The sequence below is a fragment of the Desmodus rotundus genome, chromosome 9 (genome assembly GCF_022682495.2).
Source record: "Desmodus rotundus isolate HL8 chromosome 9, HLdesRot8A.1, whole genome shotgun sequence".
In the NCBI taxonomy this organism is placed as follows: Eukaryota; Metazoa; Chordata; class Mammalia; order Chiroptera; family Phyllostomidae; genus Desmodus; species Desmodus rotundus.
The window spans coordinates 75,280,317-75,299,664 of record NC_071395.1 but is presented as its reverse complement, the minus strand read 5'-3'; the positions used below and the strand labels follow the sequence as shown (position 1 = coordinate 75,299,664).

At 40.4% G+C, this 19,348-nt stretch overlaps 1 protein-coding gene and 1 pseudogene across 1 annotated transcript; one reads left to right on the top strand and one right to left on the bottom strand.

Moving 5' to 3' along the window:
• Positions 1-2,455: 2,455 nt before the first annotated feature.
• LOC112308853 (olfactory receptor 3A1-like) lies at positions 2,456-3,539 on the bottom strand. Its single transcript, XM_024565137.3, has one exon. The coding sequence runs from the start codon at positions 3,537-3,539 to the stop codon at positions 2,592-2,594; it is 948 nt and encodes a 315-aa protein (XP_024420905.2). The 3' UTR covers positions 2,456-2,591.
• A 14,215-nt stretch (positions 3,540-17,754) lies between these two features.
• On the top strand, positions 17,755-18,986 carry LOC112308712 (ribosome biogenesis protein WDR12 pseudogene; annotated as a pseudogene).
• Positions 18,987-19,348: the final 362 nt, after the last annotated feature.

The following is a 19,348-nucleotide window of genomic DNA, read 5'->3' as shown; positions in this document are numbered from 1 at the left end:
AAAATTTCTAGGGGTGGGACCAGGCCCCAGAACTTCTGAATACTCCCCTGGTGCAGCCAAGGCTGAGGTCTATCACCAGTGAATCAACAAACACCATGTACTGGTGAGGATGTGGGGAAAAGGGAACCCTTGTGCACTCTTTGTTGGAATGTAAATTGGTGCCGCCACTATGGAAAACAGTATGGAGCCTCCTCAAAAATTTCAAAGTAGAATTACCATCTGATCCAGTAATCCTCCTTCTGGTTATATACCTGAAGAAAATGAAATCACAATCTCAAAGGGCCACCTGCATTCCCACATTCACTGTGGCATTATTCACGATGGCCAAGATGGGGAAACAACCTCAGCGTCCTCTGTCAGAGAGTGGATAAACAAAATGTGGTGTGTATAGACAAAGAATATTATTCCACCACAAAAAGAAAGAATTATTGACACTGTGACAATGTGGATAGAATTTGGTGGCATTACACCGAGTGAAATAAGCCAGAGAGAGACATATTCTGCATGGTATCACTTGTATGTGGAGTCTTTTTTAAAGCCAATTCCATAAAAACAGAAGGTAGAATTGTGGTTGCCAAGGACTAGAGTAAAGGGGAATTGGGAAGATGTAGGTCAAAGCGTTCACCTTTCAGTTAAAAACTGAATAAGTTCTGAAAATCTAACATACAGCATAGTCACTATGGTTATAATACAGTATTGTACACTCTAAATTTGCTGAGAGTAGACTTATGCATTCTTACCAAACACACAACACAAGAGTTAACTGGGTGAGGTTTTGGATATGTAAATTAGCTTGATCTTGGTAATCATTCCACAATGTATATGAAATTGTCACATTGTCCACTTTAAATATATTTGTCAATTATTCCTCAGAAAAACTGGAGAAAAACTAATCTCCAGTGAGGAAATACTAATGGGTTGTATAAATCAGGTCAGACCTGTATAAAAAGAATATTATAGACTGGGTAGTTTAAACAACAGAAAGTCATTTTCTTACAGTGTTAGAAGCTGGAAGTCTGAGGTCAGGGTGCCTGACTGGCAGAGAGCCACTTCACAGTGCATCTTCACCTGGCAGGGAAGAGAAGCCCTTTTCTCTCTCTCTCTCTCTCTCTCTCTCTCTCTCTCTCTCTCTCTCTCTCTCTTCCTCTCTTCCTCTCTTATAATGCCACAGCCCTATTGGATTAGGACCCCACCCTAATTTAACCTTAATTACATCCTAAAGACCTTATCTCCACATAATCACATGGTTGGTAGGGTTTCAACATATGAATTTGATGGGGCACAGTTCAGTCCACATCATGGAAAATAAACATTTAAAAATATATTCAGCTTTATGTGAACATCAAAGACATGCATATTAAAATAATAGTTGGTAATTTTCAACTAATACATTGTCAGAAAATAGAAGTATTTATTCATAATAGCCACTGTTAACAAAGGTGCAGAGAACAGGCTGTTTCACTCACCATTGGAATAATAAAATCGTGCTATTTTTTGTAGGCTAAGAGGAAAATATTTATAAAAATGTAAATTTTTATTTTACTCAGGAATCTTATTAATTGGAACTTATTTAATGGAAATTCTTGCAGGATAACAGAAACACATTTTTAAAGAATAATCTTTACACTTTATATTATTGATTATAATTGCAGTAAATCTAGAAACAATTTAAACTTCATCAAAGGAATATGGTTAATTAAATTAAGGTTAATGCATAAATTAACACTAGGCAGTCATTAAAATGGATAAGGTAAGTTTTTAGGTATTTGGTTAATAAAAGTATGACATAACAAGCCCCTATTCATATGAAATATATAATTTGTTTATACTGTAAAAATGTTTATATTGATATAAAAGCTTATAAACATGTTTATAGATGTATGAAAAACAAGACAGGTAATCCCAAATTCTCAACAGTGGTTTCTTCTGGAAAGTTATATTAGTGAGGATGAGAACAGACAGGGTAAAGGTTTGGACTTTAATTTTCCACTGTTAACATTTTGTTTCGTTTTTATATTTATAAATATATTTTCTAACAAAAATTTTAAAATCAATGGATATTTCCATTTTAGAAAAAAGAAGATATCCAAAAGAAAACAAACTCTTCACTGTTAAACACCCTGGCACTTTGCAATGTAGACAGGGTACTGGAAATCAGCGTCTCAAATTATACTGTACTAGGTCTGGATCCTTGTGTGGAATCCTGTGTAAGAGCAGGTTGGGGGAGCTGTTTCAGGAGAAGCCTGACCAGAGGGTAATACTTGACACTAGGCTGTGACTTTCCACATTCCAGTTTAAAGAGAATCTTTGCTGGTGTATTTTTGGGGACCCAGGCAGAAAAGGCACAAAGGGTCCTGCCTGTAGGAACACCAGTCTCCCAAAATACAGAGCATCCTGGCTTCTGCCTCCATTGGAAGTGAAAAGGGTAACTAGGACAAAATGGCAATGAGCCAAGGGTATGGCTGCACACCCATTATCAGGGAGAGCATCCTGGGGAACAAGAAGTCTCATTCCTAAGAAAAGTTGTCTAGTTCAAGGATGCAGGAAAGACAAGGACCAGTCACTGTGGTTCCACCCTCCTGAGACACCTCTCATGCAAGGGCTCGCTTCCCCATGAGCACTCTACGCAGGGCGCCCTGCACATCAGGGTTCCGGAGGCTGTAGATGAGTGGGTTCAGCATGGGGCTGATGACAGTGTTGAGGATGCCAATCCCCTTGTCCTTGTCTGAAGCCTCTACTGAGCCCAGGCGCATGTAGCTGAAGACACCTGTCCCGTAGAAGATGCCCACCACAGTGAGGTGGGAGCCACATGTGGAGAAGGCTTTCTTCCTGCCCTCCACTGAGCGGATTTGTAAAACTGCAGCTGCCACGTGGGCATAGGAGGTGACAATGAGAGCCACAGGCGCACCTGCCATTAGGATACCCAGAGCAAAGAGCAGTAGCTCATTGAGTTGGGTGCTAGAACAAGACAGCTGGAAGAGCTGTGGGAGGTCACAGTAGAAGTGATTGATGACATTGGGACCACAGAAGTTGAGCATGGATATGGCCACAGTGTGGGTCAATGCATTGGCAAAGGCACAGGCCCAGGACACAGCCACCAAAATCCTCTGGACAGTCTGACTCATGCGGGTGCTGTAGGTGAGGGGCCTGCAGATGGCCAGGAATCGGTCATAGGCCATGGCTGTCAACAGAAAGCAGTCCACACCAGCCAACTGATGAAAGAAAAAAAGCTGTGTGAGGCAAGCTCCATAGGGCACTGAACGTTTGTGGGACAAGAGACGACCCAACATTGAGGGAATAGTGACAGTGATACATCCAATGTCCAGCACTGACAGGTTCCCCAGGAAGAAGTACATGGGGGTGTGGAGTTTGGGCTCCACTAAGATGGCAGCCAGGATGCTCAGGTTGCCCCCGACTGTGACCAGGTAGGCAAAGAGGAAGAGCACAAAGACAACTGGAAGCAGCCCTGGTGTCTCTGCCAAGCCCAGCAGGATGAACTCAGTGATGGCTGTTCCATTGACCCCAGGTTCTGGCTCCATGGGTCCCTGTAAGAAGGAACACCAGGGTAAAAAGGACCATTTTTTCCAATTTGGTTATTCAGTAAAAATATATTGACCCACTTTCATATGCCAAGCCCTAGTGTAAATTTCCAAGTGTCCTAGTGATAGTTTTCCCACTTCTCAAGCCACATCTCACTCACTAATCCTCTCTCTGTCTTCACTTCAGTATTTAGCCAGCTTCTAGGCGAGTTGCCTAGTGCCACAACTACCTTGGACTCCTCCTGACCTCCTCATGAAAGGTATATAAATTTTGATTTCCTTTGTTCCTTAGAATCAAGGAATGAAGTGCTCCTACCAACAACCTATATGAGGAGATTTTGTGGGGGAGGGTGGAATAATGGTAAAAGTAAAAATGAACAGATAGTAAAATAAAAAGGAACTACTGAGTTGACATAAGTCCTTACAAAAATATTGCAAAGAAAGAAATACGTAGAAAATATCTAATCAAGAAAAATGTAGCTCTGACTGGTGTGGCTCAGTGGGTTGGATGTTGTCCCCCAAAGCGAAAGGTAATTGGTTTGATTCCAAGTCAGGGGACATTCCTGGGTTGCTGGTCCACAGTTGGGGGCATTCGAGAGGCAACTGATCAGTGTTTCCCACATGCATTGATGGTTCTCTCTCTCTCTTTCTTCCACCCTTTCCTTCTCTCTAAAAATAAATAAATAAATAAAATCCTATTTAAAAAGTAGAAAGAAAAAGAAAAATGTAAAAATACACAAAATTAGGAATTGAAATGGTGGTATAATTACAGACCAAAACTAAATAACCATAGAATACTATCTGCTCCTAAATTTGAACAATCAATTTAAGAATAGCCCCTAAATCACATACACTAGCTACAAGTGAAAAATAATTTAAAAAATATTGCCAATAATGTACTTCCATGTGTAGGCCCCAGCCTCACATACTATTTATACAAATCATGTTAAACTATCAATGTAATAAATTATCTTGTAACAAACTTTTCTTTCTTAGAAAAAAATGAAAGCTTTCCAATTCATTTTTAAAGTTAGTAAATCTTAATATTAAAATCTAACGCTAATAGCCAAAAATTATTCTACACTACCATTATTGATTATAACATATAAAAGTCTTAATTAAAATAAATTAAATCCATCATTATATAATAGATTTTATAGGAAAGAGATGAATTAGTATTAGTAAATCTATTTTTATATAATATCATATTAATTGGCTTAAAAAGAGGATAATATTCTAAAGGGCAATTTATAAATGTCTACATACATTTCTGATGTAGAGAGAAAAAAAGAAAAAGGAAAAAACTCTTGTAGTTGCTTAAAATGAAAGTATACCACTTTTTGTGATAGGGAGTGTCCATTACAAATCTGTCATTCAGAATGGTGAAGCAGTAGTGAAGCAAGATGGAATGGCCTTTGTTACTTCAAGCATTTCTCATTATTCTAAACTTATAGGCAAAGAGAAACAAAATGTTTAAATAATAGAAATGAGAAAGAAAAGAGTAAGGTAGAACAATAGAATTGTCTAAATAGAAAACCCAAGAGCAGAAAAATAAAAACTGGAAAACAGAGTTATTCAGATATTAGCAACTTAAATTGTAAATATTATATACAAGTCAATAGATACCTTTATGCCAACAAGAGTCAGATATAAGACCCAAAAGTCCCAATTATAAGGTGAAATTTCATAATATAAAGTTAAATGACTTGCTGTTAAGATGGCAGCATAGGCAGACATGGTTTGCTTCTTTGCAAAACCACATCAAAATTACAACTAAAATATAGAACAACCATCACTCAGAACCATCAGAAACTGAGTTGAATGGAAGTCTGACAACTATGGACTTAAAAAAACCACATCCATCCAGACTGATAGGAGGGATGCAGATGTGGAACAGGCTGGTCCCACACACACATGTGGTAGATAAAAATTCAGGAGGGATATCTCAGAAAAAAGGAGGCCCAGTCCCACACCAGGCCCACTAGCCCAGGGTTCCAGTGCCAGGAAGATAAATCCCCACAACTTCTGGCTGCAAAAACAAGCAGGCATTGAGTTGGTGGAAGAAATTTCTGCAGCCCCAAGCAGTTCCTCTTAAAGAACCCACACATGGACTCACCTACCCAGACTCATTCCCTCTGAGCTCCATCACCAGAGTAGCAGCATGAAAGGCAGCAGTGGCACACTGGGAAAAACTGAAGTGTCTGACATCAAGGGGAGCAGAGGACATTGTCCCTTTTCTGACCCCCCTCCCGACAGAGCCACTGAGCCAACAAGCTGGTACCATATCTAAGACTCTATCAACCTGTCTAACCCTGTTTGACCTGCCTTGGAGATCCCCAGAGACTCTGCCCCACCTAACTTATGGGCCTACCCAAGCTCCTTTTCCATATTTACGGCTGGTTCTGGCTCATGCTGCTCAACTTCCTAAAACCTGTCAAACTAGCAATAGCTGGCTTCAGTGAGCCTCAGGCCCAGCACTAACAACAGCCAGCCTAGATTCATAGTTTGGCTTCACCTGGGAATCTCCAAGCCCAGCACAAGTAGCAGCCATCTCAGATTGCTTTACAACTCAGGTAAGTGCCCTGGACAAAATACAGGTAGGGCTGACCTTGGCCTGCACCACCTAGGAAACCCCATGGCCAGAGACCCCAGTGGACAGCTACAGACCACTTTGGAGCACTACCATCCTGCCCTTGCACAGCTGATACTCCACGGAGGGTGGAGGTTGGTGGTAAGTGGTCACAGCCAATCCTTGTAACTGACTTGCCTGGGTACATCCTTCTCATTTATCTGCCAACAGCAACCAAAACTCACTATAAGAGGAGGGTGTACTCAGTCCACACACAGGGCACATCATGAGTACCCAGGTTGGGTGATGGGTGAAGCTATGCCACTGGACCATACAGGACACCTACTACATTAGGCAACACTACCAAGACGTGGAGTCAAAGCAGCTCTAACACATAGAAACAAACACAGGAAGGCTGCTAAAACAAAGAGACACAGAAACATAGCCCAAATAAAAGAACAGATCAAAACTCCAGAAAAAGAATTAAACAAAATGGAGATAAGCAATCTTCCAGATGCAGAGTTCAAACACTGATTATAATGATGATCAAGGAACTTAGTGAGGACCTCAGCAGCATAAAAATTATCCAATTAGAAACAAAGGATACACTAATTGAAATAAAGAACAATTTACAGGGAAACAGCAGTAGAATGGATGAAGCCAAGAATCAAATCAATGATTTGGAACATAAGGAAGCAAAAAACAACCACACAGAACAACGAGAAGAACAAAGAATCCAAAAAAGTTGAGGATAGTATAAGCAGCCTCTGGGACAACTTCAAGGGGTTCAATATTTGCATTATAGGAGTGTCAGAAGGAGAAGAGAAAGAGCAAGAAATTGGAAATCAGTTTGAAAAAATAATGAAAGCAAACTTCCCCATTTTGGTGAAGGAAATAGATATGCAAGTCCAGGAAGCACAGAGAGTCCCAAACAAGATGTATGCAAAGAGGCCTGCTCCAAGACACATACATCATAATTAAAATGCCAAACATTAAAGATAAAGAGAGAATCTTAAAAGCAGCAAGAGAAAAGAAGTTAGTTACCTACAGGGGAGTTCCCATAAGAATGTCAGCTGATTTCTCAAAAGAAGTTTGTGGGATACAAGGGATTGGCAAGAAATATTCAAAGTCATAAAAAGCAGAGACCTACAGCCAAGATTGCTCTACCCTGCTGGGTATCTTTTAGAATTGAAGGGCAGATAAAGAGCTTCCCAGACAAGAAAAATATAAAGGAATTCATCATCACAAAACCATTTAACATTTGAAATGTTAAAGGGGTTTATTTAAGAAAAAGAAGATCAAAACTCTGAATAATAAAATGGCAAAAATACATATTATCAAGAATTGAATCTGAAAAGCAAGCTAAGCAAAGAAGAAGAACAGAGACAGAATCATAGATATGGAGAGTGTTTTAACGGTGCCAGATAGGAAGGGGATGTGTGAGAATGGCTGAAGAGGTAAGGGGATTAAGAAATACAAATAAGTAGTTACAGAATAGCCGTGGGGATGTAAAGTACAGTATAGGAAATAGAGTAGCCAAAGAATTTATACGAATGACCTATGGACATGAACAACAGTAAAGGAATTGCCTGAGGGAATGGGGGATGATGGGTGGAGGGGCACAAAGGGGGAAAAGTCAGGACAACTGTAATAGCATAATCAATAAAATATGATTAAAAAGACTATGTTTATTTTATACTTATTAAACTAATTCCTTTGACTTTTTCCTGTTCCTTTTGATGGATTTTTAAAAAGTATAATAACCTGGTAACATTATTGGTACCTGGAAATATTAGGCTTTTTATTAAAAGTATAATTAAAAGCATCATAGACAACAATTAAACAATGGAAAAATAAGCCATACAAAAGAAGAAAGTTTTTCCCTTTGCAACAGTATGGATGGACCTGGAGAACATGCTAAGTGAAATGAGCCAGTCAGAGAAAGACAAATACCATATGATTTCACTCATATGTGGAATCTCATAAACAAACTGAACTAACAAGAGAAATGAGACAGATTCATAGATGGAGAGCAGGATGACAGCTAAGAGGGGGCACAGGGTTAGGGATGGAGGGATTGAGCAAAAAGAAAAAAGAACTCATGGATATGAATAACCGTATGGTGATTGCAGGGGGTATGGGAGTACAAGGGGACTAAATGGCAATGGGAAAAATACAATAAAAAATAATTTTTTAAAAAAAGCTGTGGAATCTGCAACTGTGTTTATCATGACACAGTTGGAATAATGGAATATTGGAATAATGAAGATAGTTTCCTAAATGTTGAGAAATAACTCAAATCCAAGACACAATGTCAGTTTCCCATCAATAACATAGACCCTGAGTCATGGTGGGATCCACCTTGGGTCATATTCAGACTGAATCCATTGGTACAGTGTACCAGTCTGGTGCTTGTTGAATATTTTGACTATAACCCCTATCGTGGCTTTATCAGTGCATATAGCTGTGTTCAGTGTATCAGGAATACAGTGTCATTGAGTCAAAGAAGGACCTGGTTGGTCGATATCTTGGAAAGTATCTACTCTTTCACTGTACTAATCAGGAAACTATGCTGGAGCATTTGGGGGGTTAGAATTTTTGGGATTGGTGTCAATACTGAATACACTGATGAAATGTCTGGATTTCTATTTTTTAAAAAGACATTTTTTAAAAAACATCTGGCTACCCCCGTTGTATGCTTATTAACCCTCAGATAACTATGAGGCCATCAGAGAAAGTATCTGTATGAGGACACCAGAAATGTGTCCACTGCTGGACCAGTCCAAGATGGCTGCTTCCAGCCAAGTCCCCAAGAGTCACATTCTGATACTTTCCAAGGAATGGAAAAATCCACCTTCTTCTGCAGTTCTCTCTGGAGCTGCTCTGGACAACTCTTCTGACTGAGAAACGTATTTGCTACACTTTGGTTGGGCCTTGCAAACCTCATGCTCTCTTGTTCACAGATCTGTTGTAAGTAGCTTGTGGACAAGCAGGCTCTTTGGAAAGGCAGGTCATGGTTACAAAGGGTGCCTGCCTCACTTCATTCTGCTTCTCAGTTCACCCTGGGGCTCTCCTCCTCACCTATCCTAGGGGAACCTTTCCCCATATGTTTGATATGCTTGCCTGATTCAGTTTTTCTAAATCTGCCACCAAATATCACAGAGCCAGAGGTTCCGAAAAGCACTTCTCAGGCACCTACAATCTGCCTCCCAACCGTCCGTTTTCATTTTTCCGGATTCCCTGAAGAACACCAGCCTGCTTCCCACACCTCTTCAGTGCTGTGTCTCGTGGACTTCCACTGTTGATAGCAGGCTACCACCTCTCCCACCCTGCCCTTCGCCACCTCCCCTCCACCATCATAATCATCACTATTCCTTGCTATTCTCTCAATATAGAACGTGGGTCTCTCTCATATTAAGAGTTTTTCTGAAAATTATGGGTAGTGAATTAAAAACAATGACAAATATAGAAAAACTATAGAAGTTTAGGGTATCTTGAAGTCCTTGTCATGAATATCCTCTTGCTGTGTCTGGACAGTCCCCGGAAACCACCCCAATGGCCTCTGGCTGCCTTCTTCCATCCCCCACTCTCTTGGCCAGCAACTTAATCCTGTTGACCCTACAGATATCCTCTTCTCTGTAAAGGTCCCTTCTATATATGCAAATAAGGCAGAGCAGCCACTGTAGAGATAGTTGGTCGGAGCCTCAATCCCAGAATCCAAATTACATCCCCATGTTGTGTGACTGTCAGTTTTAGGGGATGCTGTTTAGCGGATTCCACGTGAGTGAGAAATTTGATGCTGTGTCTCCTAAACTCTCTGAAATCCATGATTCTTGTTGTATCACCCTCTGGGTCTAATTACAGATCTGGACTCAGTCAGTAAACACTATGTACATTGTTGTTATCAGCTGGAGCAAACACAGCTCCACACATATTAAATAAAGAATAACAAACTACCTCCCAACTTCCCTCTCAAATCCATGTTAACTTGAGTTATAAGGTTTCACACTCTTTGATTTCATACCTCCCTATCTTTGCTCAAACTGTTTTTTATCTGGAATGTCCTCTCACTAAATATAAGTGGATCAAATCCCTTAAGATTTAACTAAAATGTTTCTCTTTTTGAAAGTTGTCCTGATCCTTCTCCATATCTAACTTCTCCCCCTAAACTCCTGCAGCGCTTTACCTGTGTTCTTCATAGTACTTATCTCTGCTAACCTCTGTGGAGCAACCCACTACCTTTCTACCCACTCTAAGAGGCTTCGGGACAGATTTATGCCTGAGTCAGCCCTGCATTCTCAACACTCATCATCACACTCTGCATATAGAAGTACAATATTTCTGAAATAAATAAATGGATGAACTTGACAAGTAAGTTTTTAGTGAAAGGTGGGTATTAGATTGGGCTATAGGACTTGGGAAAGGTTGTCTGGATGAGCTGGCATTTATGCAAGAGAGTGAAAGAGTGATATGACTTCTGGGAGGTGTAAATCTGAAGGAAGGACACAGAAGTACTGCTGTAGGACTCTCTGCTCCCTTTGTCTAGATGGGGCATCAAGAATAGTTAAGATAGTAGTTAAAACAATCTACCCACTGATATATGTCTTTTCTTGAAAATAGCCCAAAAGAATTTGGCAACTAGGAAGGGGTAGCATCTCTGAATAAATAAGGCTAGGCAAGAAGAGGATACCCTACAGAGATGCCATGGAACCCTCACTCTGTAGAGGTGAAGCTTACTTATCACCACCAAGACTCTAGGATCACCACTAGCCTATCACCTAAGAAGTCCATTTTAAATAAGATCACCATGGTGACCTTAACTGAAGAAGTTCTCCTAGATTACCACTCAGGTGATTACCACCCGAATGAGGCCCAGGCTGCCTTTGCTGAGTGTTCATGGCTCCCTGCTCTGACATTCCAACTAAATCCTTTAGACTTCTGATGAAGAATCAATCAGGACCTCTGATGTCCAGTCTAGCCTAGGGCTGCTTCCTAATGAGTGGGTCCAGCAAGAAGGTTGAATTTGATGAATGCTCTCATACTCTAATAAAAATGGAAAATAGACTTCATCCAAGAATGAGAGGCATTGGCAAAGTGGTCTGCCATAGGAAGATCCCAGCTCTTTCCCTCCTTCAATTTGTTACTCCAAGCAAGACCTTTCCCCCTACTGAATCCTGTGAGAAATGGTAGGTTTGACTCAGGGGGTAACAACTCAAATTCCTTCTCTATTATTAGGGAGCTGAAGGCAGACCCTGAAGGTTACTCACCTTTACAGTTGCAAAAGCCAGAGAGGTTTCTGGTGAAAGGCAGGGCAGAGGGTGAGGCACTATGCAGGCCCTGGCCCCAGGAAGCGCTAGGAAGGGCCATATGTAAGAAAATGAGTGAAAGAGATATGAGATCATCTCTATTGGGAGGCGCTCTTCACTGCAGCGCCATCGCCTGGGGACCTCAAAAATTAGCTTTCCCAAGGAGGGTTTGGAGTTTGGGAAGCCACAGTCCTACAAACTACTTAAGTCTAATGAACCCAATAATGATGCTCCACAACTTTGTGATGCCTTTGATATTCTCAAAACGACCTCACATCTAACTTTATACTCCACCTCTCATATTGGTTCCATGGGGGTGACTAGGGAGTGTTATTAATCTCACTTCTTTCATGAGGACAACAGTCCAAAGAGTTTAGCCATATACTCAGATTCACCCTTCAAGCTCACAGTGGAGCAGGGGCTCCACCACAGTCCAGGCTGAGGACTTTGCTTTCCCAGATCCCTGGCTCAACGGTGGGCTCTGAGCAGGGAGCAGCTGACCCTTAGGCTTGCCTTGACATGAAGATGAGAGGAGGCACAAGAAGGAAGGAAAAGGAAAGAAGTCTTCTCCAAGCTCTCTTTCCCAATGAATCCTCAGGAATGCAATACTTTCCCCCTCAGGACCTTATTATTGGGGGATTGCATCTTGGTGGGGGAGGGGGTCCCATAACGATCAGTAAGTGACAGTGGAAGAACTGGGTTGCATTAGAAGTGAGCACGAGGTCCCCAGGAATGCCATCCCTTACTCTGATTTTCTAGGCTAGGCCCTTAGACGTTGAGGGTTGTAGTGATGACAATAATGAACAGAGAATGTAGAGAGGTTGTCTAGCCCTCCCTCAGTGTTCTGAACCCCCCATTCAAACAGCAACTGCCCACCGTAATGTAGACTTTGCATTTCCTCAGCTGCAGAACCCCAACTCCTTGTCCTTTGACAGGGCAGCTTGGTGCAATATCAAAATCATGGACTCTCACTTCAATTATTAATGTGTGACTAAGACCAGGTGCTATGGTTCTCTAAACTTCAGTTTCCTCACCTGTGAAATGAAAATATCTCTGACTACACAGGGTTGGAAAATTACATTAAAACATGCTTACGGTACTTGATAGGGGATCAACAAATATTAATAATAATAATAGTGATCACTTATATTTAGTGTATTTTAGTGCATGATCTTAAATCTTCCCAATGACTCTTCAATGTAGGTTCATTATTTGCCCTACTTTGCAGAGGAGGAAATGAGGCTCAAAGAGATTTAGTAACTCACCTAACAGTATACATCTAGAATGTAGCAGAGCTGGAACTCAAACCCCACCATGTGGTTTTAACAACTCTCAATAAAACTTTCCATCCTCTTTTCTCCCAACTGCTTCAAAAAGCACATGCTGCCACCTCACATACCCTTGTGACGGTCTCTCCCAACCTCTGATGTTGGTGCCAGGATTTTCAAGCTCTTTCATGGACAATTGTAGATGCCCCTACCTATAGGATATGAGGCAATTGGGAGAGAGTTAGTAGACCTTTTTCACCTTCAGATGCTTGCCACCCATCTTACAATGTGCCTGGGATCCATCATGCAGTGGATGAGCCTGGGGGTGCACGTCCAAGTTATACTCATTTTGGCAAGTCCCGTCCTCAACTCTGAACTCTAACTCTAGCTAAAACCTGCTTCTATCCACCGAATGACACTCTTACCGTCTCACTGAGCTGCCCCTCAGGTGAGACCTACAAGACATCATAGTTATTAAGACCATGTCATATTTGAGTAAAATTAGAGAAATGAACCAAAAGAACAAATTAGAGAAAATAATGTGTAGAAATGTGAAATGTGACGTGGGTAGCCAACAGAGATGGAGGAAAAAGATAGGCCTTTCAGTAAACAATCCTGGGGCAATCGGGTGCCCATTGAGGAAAAAAGCTGTAAATATCTTTCTCACTCCACGCACAAAAAACAATTTCAGGAGGATGAGATACTTATATTAAAGAGTGAAGATGTAAAGCCTTTAAAGTAGCCTATAGGATATCTTCATGATCTTCTAGGAGCTCGGGCATTCTTAAAGAAGTCCACAAAGCATTAACCATACCAACGAAAAAAAAAAAAGAGAGAGAGAGAGACTGAGACACTTGCCCTCATTAAAATTTAAAACCTCTACTCATCATAGGACAACACTTTTTAAGTACAAAGACAACTACAAATTAGAAGAGATTTGCAGCTCATAGAGCTATCTTGAAGTATCTAAAATATATCAAAAACTTCTACAACTCATGAGAAAAATACAAGGGACCCAATAGAAAAATAGGCCAAAAAAATATGAACAGGGATTTTACAGAAGAGGAAACACAAATGGACAGTGACTTCAGAAAAGGAAGCTCGGCCCTGTTCATAATCTAGAAAAATGCAAATTAAGATCACATGGAGATACTATTTCATGCTCACTATATTGGTCTAAATAAAGAAATGAGATAATGGCAAGTTTTGATGAGAATATAGAGCAACAAAAATTCCTATGTGTACCGCTTTAGTGCAAAGTACCATAAAGCACTTTGCAAGACAATTTGCTTTTATCCTTTAAATCTGAAGATGCACACATTCCATATTTTTTTAATAAGAGACCAGAGAAATTCCTGCATGCATGCTTCAGGAGACATGTACAAGAAGCAAAACATCTTCAAACAGGAAAGAAATGATAAATTGTTGTGTATTCATACCATGCAATGCTATGAAGTCATAAAAAATAAATAAACAGCAGTTGTAAGCACTAATATAGGAGAATCACACAAATGTAATATTGTGTGAAATGAATAAGTCAAAGAAGAATAACTATTGTATGATCCTGTTTATGTAAAGACCAACTAGAGTGGGGCAAAAGTAGATTTACAATTGTTCATATGGAAAATAATACAATAATTAATAATAATAATATTACAAGAATAAATTGTGTGTTTTGCATACTCACAACTGTAAACCTGCTTTTGCCCCACCATATATATTATGTATAATATATATAACATATATAATATTGTTTAGAAAATCAAATAACTTGATAAAAGTATTTTAAATAATTTTTTCACAACAGTGTTACTTGAGTGCAGAGATAAAAGGACTAGGATTAAGGAGAGACATATAAGGATCTTCAAAGGCAATGGAATGTTTTATTTCATAAGTTGTGTAACAGGTAAGATATTTGCTATATTATTCTTTTGTAAAGTCAAGTTTGTTGAGCTATAATTTACAAACACTAAAAATTCATCCCTTTTAAGTGCACAGTTCTATGAGTTTTGATCAATGTATACAGTTGTATATGCCACCACTAAGATACAGAGCATTTCTATCATTCCAAGATGTTCTATGTCCTTTTGTAGTAAATCCCGTTCTACCAGTGCGTCCCCCTAGAGGCCACTGATACGTTCTCTATTGCCATGGGTTTGGCTTTTTGAGAATGTCACATAAAGGTAATCATATAGCCTTTTGTGTCTTTTTGCATAGAAAAGATCTATAAACAAATATTGAACTCATGTTCAAGATGCATGCTGAAGCATTTAAGGGAAAGTGCGCAGATGTTCAGTTTTATTTGAAATGTATCAAAGAGTAAGATGGGGAATAGATGGAGAGAAGGATGACTAGATGGATAAATACGTGATAAAACATGTACAATAAAGTTGTAATGGTAAAAACCACGATGGCTACATTGCTGTATAACTATTTGAACTTTATGGTATATTTGAAAAATTTTACAATAAAATATTAGGGGAAAACAGTCTACTTTGCTATCACATACACCCATCTTCATAACCTTTTAAACCACTTCTAGGAATCCGTTTTAAATCTAGAGGAGCTGTATGCATGAAAGAAAATTTTAAGTAGTTAACCAATAAGGGAATAATCAAGAAAAATTTATATTCATCACTTCTTTAGTAAGTCTCTCTCTTCCTTGAAAACATATGAGTCTGGAGGTGGGATTACAGAGGAATGGCACAGGAGATGAGCTTCCTTCTGATATTCTACCTATTGTCTTTAGATTTGAGCATATCAACTCTCTCCACCTTCCACCATCCCTCCCGAAAACTGACCTCAGCCAGGTTCTCCTGTCACTGCCGTGTTTGTCTCAATTCTAGGTGACAGAACTTTCATTCTCAAGCTGACAACACCTCTGCGTATGCAATATTGTTATATTTTGTTATATACTGTCACTATATATTCACTATATGTATATACTGTTAGTGTATATATATTAAATGCACTAGAAATAAAACTAATGGGAAAAGCATTATTAATCGAAGAAAAATAATAAAAAAGGCATTGTAGATTTTTCAGCTCTGTTGGGAGCTGAAGTCTGAACATTGCAGTAAAGTAATCCTGTTGAGTGAAATCTGTATCACAATCACCTGTAAGTAAATATGATGTAACCATCATTATCACCGTCAACACCTTCCTCCTCATAAATACTGATACAAATTAAATGATCCAAAAACTCAAGCAATTTGAGCCCCCTGAGGGATGCAAAACAAACAAAACAAAAAGTAAATTTTATTCCCTTCCACTAGCTGATCTTTATTACACGAGGGCTTTTCCTTGCCATGTTTACAGAATGGATTAAAAAATTAAGGTCACATGAAACAGAAAGTTGAATTTCCCTTGGCAGGAGGCAGATAGGAGTTATCCAGAGTGATTCAGGAGGCCCAGAAGGGAAGTTCCAGGAGCGTTTGCTCATTCTACAGCAGCTGGCTGCAGAGAAGATCAGAGACGCCCACACACCACTTGGAGCCCTGGGGAAAGAGTCCATGCAATTTACTATTCTGATAATTAGGAACATTTGCACTTAGAAGAACAATGGAAAAGAATCATTTTCCTGTGTCTCACAGAGTTCACAACCTAATAGACCCCTAGCTGTAACCAAAGTACAGAAACATGGTTTACAATACTTGAATGAAACCCACCAGATTTTCCATGGTTTCCAGCTCTTCTGGTAAAATGAACTCTGTGAACAGTAGGCCCACATTCTCATTTGTCAGCAGTTGTCAGGGCCATTTCCACGGCCCTATTTTGGGGAGAACAAGTACTCTCCAGTTTATCAAAGTCTCCACCTGACCACATCACCTGCCTGGCCCTTCTAGGCATTTGAGTTTATCATTCCTGATCTAGACATTTATGTTCTAGTTTACTCTAAATTTACAATACAGGAAATTGCTACCACCCCGTGAAAGGTCCTCAAGTAATACTAATGGGATGAATCATTGTCTTGTTCTAAGGAGGATGGTTTCAGTGGTTAGGCATTATCTAGAAAGAGAAAAGAGGTACAGACTTGTCTCTGAGTTGACCTGATACTAAATTGAGCCTGACATATTTCCATAGAAGCATAGCCCTATCAAATTACTAATTGATTCAAAAAGCATTCATTGAGCACCTCAAATGTAGCAAGAATAATACTAAGTATTGAGATAAGAGTAAAACACTAGCTCCGGCCTCAAGATGATTCCTTGATATTAGAGAGAGCCACACAGGCCTCCTTACAGAAACTTGTACAGTAGGTTGCTGTGTGCTAGATGGCTTACAAGCACAGTGAGGGTCAAATCTTTTGTGGCAGGGAAATGAAGGTGTTAAGAAAGGGCATCCTGAAAGAGATGGAGATTGAGCCTTGTGTTAAAAGGTCAAGATGACTAGGGAGAGGTCATTTCAGGCAGAGCATGACCTCTTCCAGGGCCCTTTAAGAGGAGTGGTGGCTGCATAGGGATCTTTGCTGTGAGGCAGTGGAGTGGAGGAGAAGTCAGGAAGTGAAGCACAGGTGAAGACAAGACTTTGAAGAAGTAGCTGTGATTGGAAGCAGATAGCCAATGGGGGAACAGAGGATTAAGAGAGATTGGGATTTTGTTTTGGTTTTGTTTGAAAACGAAAAACGCTGCAGACCTGGCAGGTTAGGTGGTGCGGAGAGGAGAGGCAGGAGGGAGGAAGGGAGCTTAGGAAGTAGCCTCTGGTCGGTGGAACAGATGGCTTTGCCAAACCTCCAAGTTCCCCAGCCCCACAGCTACCGAGCTCTAGAGGGAGAGGAAGTTCACCAAGTGCCTGAGCAGAGGTGACAAAATTCAAAGGTCTACCCAGCCTCGGCTTGACTCCAAGGTTCTGCCCTGGAAGCAGCACAATGCGCAGGCATCTCCCTCCGAGATCGAGCAGCGCCGTATCAGCAGTTAAGACTGTCATTTGTTTCCTTTCTGATTTATTATTATTATTATTATTATTATTATTATTAATTTTGTATCCCCTGGATTTAAAGCCTGCACCTAGAGGCTAGAGCCCACAAAAAATTTCAGTAGAGTAAGATTCTCATTTTGTGTGCACTCCCCACCATGGCTCAGCTCCAGCCATGTTTCTTCACTGATAAGAAGAAATGCGCAGTAGGTCATGTTGCCTTCTCAGTTCCCGCAGCCTCTGAAACTGCTGACCTTAGTAACATTGTCAACAGGTTGCTGGAAACCAAAAATGAGTTCCACAAACATGTGGAGTTTGATTTCCTTCCCAAGGGCCAGTTTCTGTGAACTCCCTGGGTCAAACATGGGGAACTGGAAAAGATCTCAGGAGGAGAGGCTGTGGAACTAGAATTCGTGGAGACATACGCTGCACTTCAGCCAGAGCAATGCTTATTCCTCCATGGCTGGTTCAGGATGAGGGGCAGAGGTATGGACCTCGACAGGTTCTTAAAAGACTTCTCAGATCTGGTCCTTGGGAGGAAAGTCAATAATGACAACTGTGGGTAATAAAGATGATGTAAAAGATGTGGCCTGGGTTTGTCTTGCCTACTACTGGGTGCCTCTATGGATCAGATTATTCCCTTGTGGGAGTGGAATGCAGAAACAAAGTGAAAGCCCCACACTACTGCGGAGGTCGTGAGTGTGGATTCCATACCTGTTGATAGCACAGGAACTAAATTTTGCACTGACTCCTGTGATTAGATGCTAAAGAGCCAGTCTACAGTCCTACAGATGAAGAAGATGAAATGGAGGAATCCACAAAGCTACTGAGAAAGAAACAGAGAACAGAGCAATTGGGACTAACAGGGACTCTCATGGTGACCCTCTCTGGCCACAGGAAAGCCATTTCCTGGGCTCTGTGGTCAGAGGCTGAAGAAATCTGCAGTGAACCTTGGGTCCGCACAATTAGAGTATGGGGTGTTGACTCTGGCGGGCTAAGTCAGCTTTGGCAGGAAATAACGTGCTTAATTGTATCTCCTATACTCCACTTTGTAAATATTTAGCATCTGGGAGCACAGATAGGCATATCAGACTGTGGGATCCTCTAACTGAAGGTGACACTTTGGTGTAGCTGTCCCTAACCTCACATACAGGGAGGGCCACAGCAGCAAATTGGTCTGCAGCCACGAGCAGCAGCTGATTTCAGGTTCTTTAGATAATACCATCAAGCTGTGGGATACAAGCTGTAAGGCCCCTCTATGGTTTTGCTGCTCATGACAAAGTTCTGAGTGTAGACTAGACAGACAGAGGGTCACTTCTGAGTGAAGAAGTGGGCAATAAATTGGTATTCCCACAGATATTCACCTACCACTTCCCACGTGGGGGTGTAAGAAAGATTGATAAATTTGACTACAGAGATTCTTTCTATAAATGTAATTGATAGAAGATCTTCAGATTACATCAGTGCAGATTAACCTTGATGATAGTTACCACTGACTTTTTCTTTATTTTGTGTTTATTATATGATCATTTGTGTTTATAGAATATAAAATGTGGCCTTCGTTCTTTACCTTATACAAACTCTTGAAATTAAACTGAATTTCTCATTTTAAAACATGAAAAAAGCTGCATGTTGATATGTCAGTATGTAAACACCAACAAAAAGGAAGGTTTAAGAAGAAGGAGATAGTTGATGGAGTAGGATATAAGGAAATGTGAGAAAATGGAACAGTTAGAACAGAAATGATTGATT

Excerpts from the sequence above, each read along its gene's own strand:
- LOC112308853 (XM_024565137.3), bottom strand. The coding sequence starts at position 3,539 with ATGGAGCCAGAACCTGGGGTCAATGGAACAGCCATCACTGAGTTCATC.